The 11,791-nt window shown below is 37.7% G+C and overlaps 1 protein-coding gene and 1 long non-coding RNA gene across 7 annotated transcripts; one reads left to right on the top strand and one right to left on the bottom strand.

Annotated features, from left to right (window-relative positions):
- The first annotated feature begins 1,282 nt into the window (after nucleotides 1-1,282).
- arr3a (arrestin 3a, retinal (X-arrestin)) lies at nucleotides 1,283-9,664 on the top strand. Of its 6 annotated transcripts, XM_042430625.1 has the most exons (17): nucleotides 1,283-3,127; nucleotides 5,049-5,080; nucleotides 5,792-5,822; nucleotides 5,932-5,992; nucleotides 6,070-6,114; nucleotides 6,222-6,412; nucleotides 6,857-6,916; nucleotides 6,996-7,072; nucleotides 7,160-7,295; nucleotides 7,458-7,542; nucleotides 7,632-7,704; nucleotides 7,816-7,953; nucleotides 8,250-8,330; nucleotides 8,442-8,465; nucleotides 8,563-8,612; nucleotides 8,900-8,928; nucleotides 9,123-9,664. In XM_042430625.1, exons 2-16 carry the CDS (start codon nucleotides 5,073-5,075, stop codon nucleotides 8,905-8,907), a joined length of 1,068 nt encoding a protein of 355 aa, XP_042286559.1. In that variant the 5' UTR covers nucleotides 1,283-3,127; nucleotides 5,049-5,072; the 3' UTR covers nucleotides 8,908-8,928; nucleotides 9,123-9,664. The 6 variants fall into 6 exon arrangements, with proteins under 6 accessions (XP_042286559.1, XP_042286557.1, XP_042286558.1 ...); XM_042430623.1 differs by having other exon boundaries at nucleotides 1,283-5,080; nucleotides 5,932-6,114; XM_042430624.1 differs by having other exon boundaries at nucleotides 1,283-5,822.
- LOC121909847 lies at nucleotides 5,993-11,534 on the bottom strand. Its single transcript, XR_006099532.1, has 3 exons — nucleotides 11,495-11,534; nucleotides 6,201-6,326; nucleotides 5,993-6,083 (listed from the first exon to the last, which is right to left on the bottom strand). It is a non-coding gene; the product is annotated as an uncharacterized LOC121909847 (long non-coding RNA).
- Between the last annotated feature and the right edge of the window lie 257 nt (nucleotides 11,535-11,791).

Genomic DNA, 11,791 nt, shown 5'->3' with positions numbered 1-11,791 from the left:
CAAAATAACACAATCAATAAAGCTGCAGTTAAATCTGATGGCCTTTGTTCTGAACCACCACAACATTTCGTGTCTAGGTGTTGGCTATTTCGGTGAGCGCTTACAAATGAAGTGGATTATGTACATTAAGTAGGCAGAGAGTCTGCCTGTGTCTGAATCTCTGACTCATTTCAATCTGCAGTATTTAGATAAAATACAGTAATATATACAGTAAATATATCCCCTTATATCAGTGTCCATAAAATCAAACTAACACTGCCAGTATGATGGGCTTTTTATATGTATTTCCATACTTTTTTATTTAATTCTGTATATTCATATTAGATATATGGAATAAGATGTACATACCACACTAATAACTTCAGATAGTTCTTAATAAATATCAAATCATTGATTCCAGAGTCCAAAATATGTCTTATATTAGTACAGTAAACAGATGAGAGGCACTGTTTGTCATAGAGTCACATGTTCAGTAGGGAGATCCTCATCTGAGGGAATCACCTGTCACATCGTGTTTTGGTTGGTGATCAAAAGGCTGAGAGCCAGGGAGGACATGCTGATTCCTGGAAGCAAACTGCATGGCAGACTGAACAGTGATTAGTATCAAGGCAATGCGTCCTGTTCTAATAAAACCTGAGCCTACTATTTATGTTTCATTCTGACTTGCCCTGATCACAAATAGATGGCTTTCAGGAGTGATATTTTGATGGCTAGAAAGTTTATAGAACCACTTGAACTTGGAAATGTTTGTCTGCTGTCGAGAAATACAATCAAAGCTTTATTTTCCCATTGCATCAGTCAAATTAAATGGATGCCAGTAGTGACAAAGCTGATAAAGCTTTCACATAACACTTCATCTGCACAGCCTCTATATTTTGATTTGAGATAACGAAGTAAATCAGTTAAGCCACGGTCATTACAACACAGCAACCCTTGCCTTGTGGGGTGTCCTGTTGACCTAGAGGTCACACTGCTGACCTTGGCTGGATTACAACCAAGGCCCTTTGACATCTCCCACTTTCCCTATAAATAAATGAAGTATTTTATTAAATCATCTTTACTTTAAAAGAAACATCATCTAGTTCAGTGGTTCCCAAGATTTTTGGCTTGCGTCCCTTTAAAACAAAGCAAAGTGTATGCCTGGGACCCCTCGTCACATGTTGCGATGTCTGCCAGTTAAACGAAAGAGGGCTTTTAAAAAAAAATTAAGCACTTTTAGAGGCCTGAGGAGATAAAATACAGTAATTTACAATAAATAAAGCAAAGGTTTGAGGGGGAAAAAAGAAAACTGTGTGACAGAAATGTTTTTTTCTGTTGTCCTATCCTGTCCTATCATCTCACGACCCCTTAGATTAATCCATCGACCCCTTGTGGGGGTCCTGGCCCCCAGTTTGGGAACCACTGATGTAGATGACCTTGTTTGTCAATTAAGCCCACAAGCAAGTTTCCCTTAAATAAATCCTGAAATATTAAAGAATACAGTACAGTCAGCAAAATGCATTACCCCCGATGTGTTAAAAAAGCATACATAACTATATGAACTGTAATATTTTCATTCATCCTCATAAACTTCACCTTAACTACTGCATAGTAGTTCAGCACTTCACTGGAGAAAACATTTGTTTCTTATAAATATTCAAACTCAAGACATAATTTATGTGACTGTACCAGTGTATCAGTTGGAAAATTCTGCACATGCACAAAGTTCTTACTGAATAGTTACCTGCTATCACTATGCATAACGGTTTACAAGTCTCAACAAGAAAGCAACCAAATGCAAGGAAAAAATAAAGAATTGGCAACTTAATATTCTCTCTCTTTGTTTACCCTACCTTCATGACGAGCCAGTAGCTGAATAATAGGTGAACAACAATACTAGGATAGAAAGTCTAACCTGTACTGTATTTTGTGTATCATTTTATACACATTTCCCTTTTTTTCCAGCCTGGCAGATGTCTTTGGTTTCTTTGTAAACATTGGTACCTTGACTGGAATTTCAAGTTAAGCTCTGCAGGCTTGCACCTTGTAATAATGGATGATCTGTGGAAGGATTCATAGGGTTTCAAAGGTCAAAAGGGAATCAATCCAAAGATTCTGTCTAATCTCTGGGACGTTACTGAGACACCGTTGAATAAGGCAGCTTACGCTCACATTGGCGTCGGTTCTCCCATCATCCGCACCATAAATTGACTGGGAGCCCTTAATCTGCTGAGATCAGACAGATTGGAATACTGAGAATCTTTACATTGCTCCACAAATATCTATAAATATTATAAAACCTTTACTTTTACCATAATTCCAATCAAGTTACTTGAAATTGTTAATCAGATTTGTTGGTTCCTTGAAAAGATAATTCTGCACATGGGCTTAAAGTAAAAGTTTTTGTTTACTTTTGTTACTCTTTGACCAAATACACGTCTTTACCTCAGATATTGGTAGAAGAAATGTGTCTCAAGTTTGATAGTTTTTAACATTTGTCTCTATGAGTTTTTGTGAGCAACACTGAAAAACAGCTAACTAACCAATAAGGACAGATTGTTTAGATACTTGTTCCCCATTTAACTGCAATGGCACAGCATGGCTCCTTGTTTAAATCGGGCACAGCTCACAGGTAGATCAGGCTAATAATAGCAGTTCTGAAAGCTATTATTAAACACCAGACAACCAACACATGCCAGTAAATATATCACGACACATCCAAGGCTGTTGCACAAAAAAAAACACAATGATTCCACTCATAGAGATGATCCCTAATAACAAAAGGAGAAAAAACTTAATGACCCTGATTTATTCTCCCTTCTGAGTCAACTGAGACTTGATGGCTTGGTTTGTGGAGGTGCAGAGGGGATTATCAGCCTACTACTATCACTGACATGTGGCGACTGTGTTGTATGTCTGCCCCTGTGATTTGGCTGGCTGGTATTTTTAAACCTTTTGTAGCCCAAAAAAGCTGTCTGATGATTGCTTAAATGGATTACAAAGCAGGCAACAACAGCAACGAAGTGGTTAAGCCCACATGATGCACAGAGAGAGGCTGCAGGTATAAAAAAGGGAGAACAACTGTTGCAGACCGCACTCTCCACTTACTCCGACAAACACTACCAAGATCCCAGACAACTGAGAAGAGGTAAGACGTCTTCATGGATGGATGGAATGATGAAAAGATGGATGGATGAATAGAGTGCTGATACTAATGATGAAATACTGAATTTTCACTTGGAGTAAGAGGCATGATTTTACTTTTTTAATAGAATTCACTGATGAGGAAAAACTACATGAGTATGAGTACGCCACTAGGGAAGAGCCAGAAACTCTTCCTACTTTAAACTGCAAATCAGTGTTATCTTACACTTTGGGGTTTAGTGGAAATAGTTATAGTCATCCTAATTTTATTACTGTTCATTCTATTACAGACAATTAAAATAAGATCACAATTTCTCTAAATATCTTAAGCTTAATCTTTGTGCCAATGCATCAGCCGGGCCATAAAGGGTCAAAGTTGTCTGGGGCTGTTGTATATTAAAGTGGACTAAATGACTGACAGTAGGTGGGTTTGCAGGTAAATGTGCTAATCTCCCCAAATTTCTCTTGTAAGACAGTTCAGAACCACAACCCTGATGTAGCTTGGAGGTGCAGACACATATTAGTTTAAGTGATAATGATTTTCACTGTGTGAAATACAGATACAAGATACATTTCCTCAGTTCAGTTTAGAGAGACAAATCTAGATTATCTGCAGCCAGCATCAATTATGCTAAACTGAGCAATAATAACAACAGGAGATTAATACATCACCATATTAACTGTGAAATATAACAAGTGAATAGATATTAAAGAAGATATTAAATGTTTAAATATACTTGATAGTTTCAGCAAGGTGGTTGCAAAAATACAAGAAACGTATGAGTGATGATTTAGTTCATTAGCATTTAGATTAGCTGCTAAGCAGTTGTGCGTATTTACTAGATATTTCACAATAATTAGCAAATCAAAACTGACAGATGGTGTCTGTACTGTACCTCTCCATGGTGCTGAAATTCATATGCTGGTCATGCTCCTTATTCCACACAGGTGTTGTAGTTTGAAAGTTCTTTGTGAATAGTTACCTGCTATCCGTGTGCATGAAGAAACAAGAAAACAACCAAATGCATAGATGTAGAATAGGCAACTTAATATTCTCTCTCTTTGTTTATCCTATCTTCATTACAAGCCAGTAGCTGATCAATAACTGATCAATACTAGGATAGAAAGCCTAAACTATGCTGTATTTTGAAAATTGCTGCACTGCCCAGAAACCAACTTTTATAATGCAGTCAGTGGCCTCGACTTCTTTATTTTTTTTTCCTCTTACATTTGTACAAAGGCTTTTTAGAAAGTTTGCTGCACAATGTTCATTACAACAATTTAGTTTTTACTTAACAGACTGTGTTTCAAGATAAATGCTGCAGTAAATAAGACCAAACAGTCTCAGGACAGCAGATGGTGCCTTTAAAAGTGAACTCATGGCACCCCAGTTCCTTTTGAAATCTTTCAATAAACAACCATTAAACACACACCTGCAGCACTGTTAAACATTTTGAAAAGCTTTCTAATCCTCATTACAGAGCTATAGAGGGCTACAGTCTGGATTTAGTGTCTTATCATGTCCAGGAATACTATAGCAACTGAATGAGTTTTATCCATTTAACAGTCCTTGAATAGTCCACTCAAGCAACAGCTTTGCCACTATTACATTTGAGGGCAACACCTTCTGACATAATCGTGTGCAATGTAAATCTGCCCAGGAGTTTACTGCAAGACTTGCGTCCATTGGATTGGTGCCAGTTAGCAGATACAGAATGATAACAGCTTTAGCTCAGGCATTCCAACACTGATGGTGTAATCTTATCGCAAAGGATTAACCTTCCTTGCCCTTAAAACAAAACATCACTCTGGCTGCCAGCGAGCTGACAGTTGGTCAAGGATCAATGGCTTAATCACAACGTCTGACAGATGCTGTGACCTCCTAATAACCTAAAGTTATATGTTTTTTTCTTCTGTCCCCTCAGAACACTTCTCAAGATCCTCCAGATATGGCAAAGTAAGTGTTATTTTCCTGTTGTTATTTTCTTTCTGTCCCCTAAAAGTACCCTGAGTTGTGCTCTCCGTACTGGTTTCAAACTGAAAAATCAAGGCTTAAGAAAAGATAAAGACAGTTATGGTGTAGCTCTTCACACTGTAATCTCCCCCAAAATACCTGTTTTTTTTTTCACTAAAAAGAAATGAAAAGAACTGTAAAGCTGACACTAGAAAACTGTGTTACACTTTTTTGTCTTGGAGTTGCAGACTTTAACCCAGGTCAGCCAACTCCTCAAAGTGACAAGGGGTTTAAAGCCTTTATTTAAGGTGTGTGAAGGCTTAGTGGTGTTGGTCCAAATGTGGTCTCAGACCGTAACATAATGAGCTATTGGCGATAACTCTGGAAATCAGTGATTTAGGAAACCATTTGTGGCTACCTCACCTGGAGCAGCCTCTCAATCCAGGCAAGATGAGGTAAAGCTGCTTCACACGTTGCTATTCCTAACTGGATAAAAGGGAATAAGGGATTACTGACCCTTCTGCTGCTTGCCAAGGTGACTACTTTACCTCCAGAGTCTAAAACTAATCATTATTTTATCTGGTTAATCCAGACAACTCTATCAAAGGTCACACTCTTATTTACACACAAGTTGAACTTGTACCTCCTGTACAATTAAAATGAATGTTATGAGAAGTAATGAATGATGGTGTTTCTCTTTTTTTTTTTACAAAGGATTTTCAAGAAGACCAGCGGAAACGGAGGGGTAAGTCTTGAGTGTTTTTCATCAATTGAAAATGAGGGAAACATACTTGGAAACAGACTCACAGTCAACAGGAACACTCAGCTGTTTTTTCTTTCCTTCTGTCTTACAGCTGACCCTCTACCTGGGCAAGAGGGACTATGTGGACCACATGAACACAGTGGACAAAGTCGGTACGTTCCTTCCTCAGTGTGTGTTTGTGTGTGTATGTGTGTGGATGATGAATATAACATTGTCTGTCACTTCACAGATGGTGTTGTAAAGCTGGACACAAAAGATTTTGGAGACAGAAAAGGTAACATCAGTAAAGTATAAACATCAATTCCATATTCAATTCAATTCAATTTTCCAAGGACAAGAGACCATAATAAAACAATGCACCTGATTTTTTTGTGTTGACAGTATTTGTGCAGCTGGCATGTGCCTTCCGTTACGGTAGTGATGACCTGGACGTGATGGGCCTGAGCTTCAGGAAGGACATCTGGATCCAGCATGTCCAGATCTACCCTGAAAGCCACAAGCCCGCCTTGAGCGAAATGCACGACACTCTGCTGAAGAAGGCTGGAGACAACACATACCCATTCACTTTTGAAGTATGACAATTAGTCTATCAGCCTGTTCAAACACACGTTCCACCCTTTGCACTACAGGTTGTAATGAAAAGATAGGCTGTTACATTTTTTTATAAGAGCTCAAACTTGGGATTAAGTTACTTTACAGACAGGGTCGTGACAGATTTCTTTGATATATTATTCATTAAAAGCGGAAATAAATAGGTTTGAAGAAGACACTTGTTTCTATATAATCCTTCTGTAATGCACAAAATGAAACATAACAGTATGCTGTTCTCATATTTAAATGACAATTTGACAAATATCTAAAATTAATGAGAATTTCGGGACCTAAAAATGGGTCCTGAACTCCCATATCTTTACTTCCATTTAGTCATTTGAGTGCAATCTCTGAAGATATGAAAACTTTTATTATAGAATATAAATGGAATAAAAACAACGCCTCTTTCTTCTTTGCATCTGTAGATTCCTAACAACCTGCCATGCTCGGTGTCTCTGCAGCCTGGACCTGATGACAAGGGCAAGGTAAACCCATTGATTTAGTATGTATCAATTGTTAATTGGTCGTTGTTGTAGTTGCTAACTTTTTATTTTTTCTTTGCAGTCTTGTGGTGTTGACTTTGAGGTCAAAACTTTCCTTGCCATGGAAAAGTGTAGCGCTGATGAGAAGATTGACAAGAAGTGAGTATACTTTCATTCTCTGCCTGACTGACATTTACTCTACTTGACTCTATATAACTCAATCTTTTCTTCCTCTCTGCCCATCAGGGACACTGCTCGCCTTATCATTCGTAAAATCCAGTATGCCCCATCTAAGGTGGGCGCTGGGCCCAAGGCTGATATCTGCAAAAGCTTCATGATGTCCGACAAGCCTGTTCATCTAGAAGCTTCAATGGAGAAAGATGTACAGTAGCAAAAATTTATTATTTGAAGTGTCTCAGTAGTTTTACTACTTGTTATTCAATCTCACAGACAACTTCAGCTAACTGACAATAGTTTACCTGTAGTAACATACAACACAGATATTAAAGAAGATATTAAAATCTGTTTCCTGGTTTGACCACAGCTCTTCCTCCATGGAGAGGCAATCCCAATCAAAATCAAAATCAACAACGAAAGCAACAAGACAGTGAAGAAAATCAAAATCACTGGTGGGTAACTCTGATTTTAGACATGCTTTTATACAGATTTAATCCTGCCGCTGTTACCAAGATAACACATTCCTCTCCTCTTCTCTCAGTGGACCAAACCACAGACATCGTCCTCTACTCAGCAGACAAATACACCAAGACTGTTCTTTCCCAAGAGTTTGGGTATGTGCACAGGAAACTTACATTTACTGTCAAACATCATGTGTCACAGAAGCAAAATTCCAACATATCGTTTGGTGTTTATTTTTATGCATTTGTTTTGCCCCTTTCCAGAGAGACAGTGGATCCTAGTGCCACCTATGAGAATACTGTATCCATCACCCCCCTGCTGTCTGAAAACAAGGAGAAAAGGGGGCTGGCGCTGGATGGACGACTGAAAGACGAGGACACCAACTTGGCCTCCACCACTATGTAAGTGCACAAACACAGCGGACAGGACCAAAGTAGGATTTACATGTAATTAATTAGATTACTGCTAGAAAGTTCAGACAAATCAGAAAAGTAAGCAAAGTCCAAAATGCAGTTCTTCTTTCTGTGACTGACCTCTTTGCATACAACACATTTGTCACTTTGTAGTTTTAAATTTACAGTAGCTTTTCTCACATGTCACTGCATGTCCATGATGTCTTATAAGAGTTTTTAAAAAGACACTTAACTGAATTAAACCCTCTAATCCCTCAAATCCTTGTAATTCTTCCTTTCCACAGGGGACAGGGTGTAGACAAAGACATGTTGGGAATCCTGGTTTCCTACAAGATTAAGATTAACCTCATGGTGGCCGGAGGAGGGTAAGTGTTTGGCACAATAAAAAAATAAAAGATCAAAAATACTGTATTTAAACTGGAGGCTTGGTCAACATGTCTAAACTATCTTGTGATGTCCCTCTTATCTTCATGTAGCCTGCTGGGCGGCCTCACTGCCAGGTGAGTAGTGTTTATTTACAATCATATCACAGCCAATTAGCAGTGATCCCTGATTGTCTGTGTTATTCTGATTGGTTGGTTTGTTTTTTCTCTGCAGTGACGTCACAGTGGAACTGCCATTGATGCTCATGCACTCCAAACCTGAAGGTAATTTTCAATAACACAAACTTATATATTACTGCTGCCACATCTCACAGATTATAGGCTGACCTCTTATCCTGCTATTTTCTTCTTCTACTTCTTCTACACACTGAGCAGAGTAAAGACTTCACATCAGTGTAAGTGCTAAATGACCCTTTAATACTTTTATTTTAAAACTATTTATCCAAGATAGCCAAGACAAGAAGTGCAATTTAGAGGTGACTTTTGATATTTTGTTATTAGGTGGTGATGTTCAGCAGTTTTATTAATTTTTTATGTTCTTCTTTTTACAGTGTCTTAAAAAAACTCCCCTATAGTCAAGGTGAGTCAATGTATTCTCTTTTTTATTCATTTGAGTGAAGATCCCATATTTATTTATTAGGTGTATGTTAACAGATGTGTCGTGCAGTGCCAATGCCAAAAGGTTTCTGAGGATTAAAAGGCTAATCTGATGTAATTTTATCTTGACATACAATACACATGTGGTAACTTGCTTTTGTGTTTGCTCCTTTTCAGAGAGGATGATGCCATGGAGGTTGAGAAGATACCCACAGAAAGACAGGAAAACAACGAAGGGAAATGACACAGAGCAAAGAGGAAGAAGGATATGACTGGTGTGATGAGACCAAATAACAATAACCGAGAAACTGAAGAGAACAACCTTTTCAACATACCAAGAATATACACACAGATGTCCTGTCAGTCCCCTCACAGATGTTGTTGTTCCTGTTCTTGTTGTTTGAATGTCACTTAGCTGTAAAGGGAGTATTTCGATTGCAAAATACAGTAGTATCCAACATTTAGAGACCAAAGATTTACAGTAGATACACACATAGATACACAAACGTGTACGAAACAGCTGACTTCAGAATGTGAATGGGGAAAGATAGGAAATCAGTTTGAGTGCTTTGGATTAATGTGATTCACTGAAAATCATTTTGAATGACACTTTGTTCTTTCTTGCAAAAAATACCTGGCAATGTTTTTGACTGGCCTCATCAAATACCTCAAAATACAATAAAACCTTTAAAAACTGAATTATTTTGGTGTGGGTTTGATTTTTGTTTCTGTCTCATTTATTTCTTTTTTTTTTTATAAATAGTTGATTAAACTGAGAGGACAACTTTTAGAATGAGAACATGGCTCTCATTCACTCTTCTGGGTAAAACCTGACCTCAGATTACAAAATACAGAATAACATTTTGTAATTATGTGGAAATTTGCACAAAATATGTTACAAAAATATGGGGACACAAAATAGGAAGCCTAAGAATGATAGTGTAAAAATCTGAGGAACCTATAAACCTATAAATTACAGGGCACAGTAATCCATATACTAATTAACACAGTAGATTTAGTTTTCTAGAGCATTATGTTCTTTGAATTGGTCTCATAATATTTACAGATGCTTACCCTTCATAGCAAGTATGTTATGTACAAAGCAGTGCTTTTTACTTCTTATTCTTTGTATTTGTGGAAAGGATATTGGTGGCAGGAGGTTAGTGTGTTTACTGAGCAATGCATACTACTTTTATGCTCATTACAGTTTCCTCCAAGTATCTCTTATCTGTCTAAAAGCCCCCACAGCTATGGGTGTAACTTCATAGGTAGGGCGGCACCACTGTGGGACAAGGCCCCAGCCTCTTTGTCTCTCTCAGTGGCGCTGAAACATTGAGTCTTTCTCCCCTTATCTTTTTCTCTTCTCCCTTTGTGTTTCTGAAGCATTCACAGTTGTGTTGCTGTTCCATACTGCAAAATATGGGTGTAATCCCATAGCTTTAGGAAAAAGTTTCACTTTTTGGTATAGCAGTAGGACTAAGAAATGCTGTAGTGCTGTTCATGTATTGGCTAATAACCAATTCTTCTTTCAAAGTCATTTAAAAGATAAGGCTGGGGATTTTCTATATGGTTCTTGTAGTCAACAAATCTCATGTGCAACCGTAAGATTTCTCATGTCCAACAATTAACTGATCTACTTAAACATATTGTGTGTGTATCCAAAGCCGGATATAGTATCTTATTCCTCTGCATGTGACATAGACCTCCTTTGTTGCCCAAAAACTATTAAAAAGACGTCAATGAGCCATATCGTAATAAAAAAATTTGAAAACTTATTTTCAAAGTATTTTTGTAACATTAAATAATCATTAGTAAAAATGCAATAACTGAAGTAATAGTAATTTGTAGTAGTAGTAGGAGGAGGAGGAGAAGGAGGAGGAGGAAGAGGAGGAAAAAAGAGGTTAACATTGGCAACATAGGCAAACTACCCCCCGACCGTTGTTAGATTGTGATTCAAATATGGCTAAAACCTAGTGGTGCAAAAAACACATGTGACATCCTGTAGAATGTATTGTTTATTTTTATTTTTATCATTATTCTTGTCCTTACCCTTATTTTAATTTTTATTCTTATTCTCTGTATTGCTATTGCTGCTGTAACAAAGAAATTTCCCCCCGGAGATTAATAAAGTACTTACCTACCTACCGTACATCACCTTTCTCTAATTGATCCTTGCCTACTTTAAACCAATGAGAAGCCACAGGGAGAATGTTTATAATGTAGTCTCATAGATTTTAGTCATAGACTGTAAAAAACATGGACGTAGTCACTGTGATGTCACCCATTGGTTTGAGGACTGCTGTTTTGTTTGAAGCCACGAGTTTAGCAATTTGACACCATCTTGGATTTGATTGCTGCCATCTTTGATTTTTGGAGCCAGAAGTGACCATATTTGGACAAGAGGGTGGAGTTGACCCTAGTGCTAGCTGCTAGCTTGGTTAGCATAGCACGGTGCTAGAATTTATGGTTAACTGTGATAATGCTAACACTAATGTTAATTTTCACTAGTGAAAAACAGGCCTAAAACCATTAAAACAAAATTTACTTACCAGAAAAACTGAACGTCCAATTCCTTAAAGGGTCTTTTAGTACAACCAACCGTTGAACAAGACTTTTTTACACAACCAAAATGTTGCAATTAACTTAAATGAACTGAAAACACACTGTGAATAGCGACAGCTTCACCCATACTCCGGGGTTACGCCGTGGTTACGTTACGTTACGTTATCAACGTTGTCGCCGTGGTAGCGACTTGTCAATCACAAGGTAGCCACGCCCTAAAGCATACCCTGATTTATCGTCTATTTTACTTTAAATGGGACCATCATTTACAAAATGAACATTAT

This window comes from Thunnus maccoyii, chromosome 13, assembly GCF_910596095.1.
Source record: "Thunnus maccoyii chromosome 13, fThuMac1.1, whole genome shotgun sequence".
In the NCBI taxonomy this organism is placed as follows: domain Eukaryota; kingdom Metazoa; phylum Chordata; class Actinopteri; order Scombriformes; family Scombridae; genus Thunnus; species Thunnus maccoyii.
This window is presented reverse-complemented; position numbering and strand designations above follow the sequence as displayed.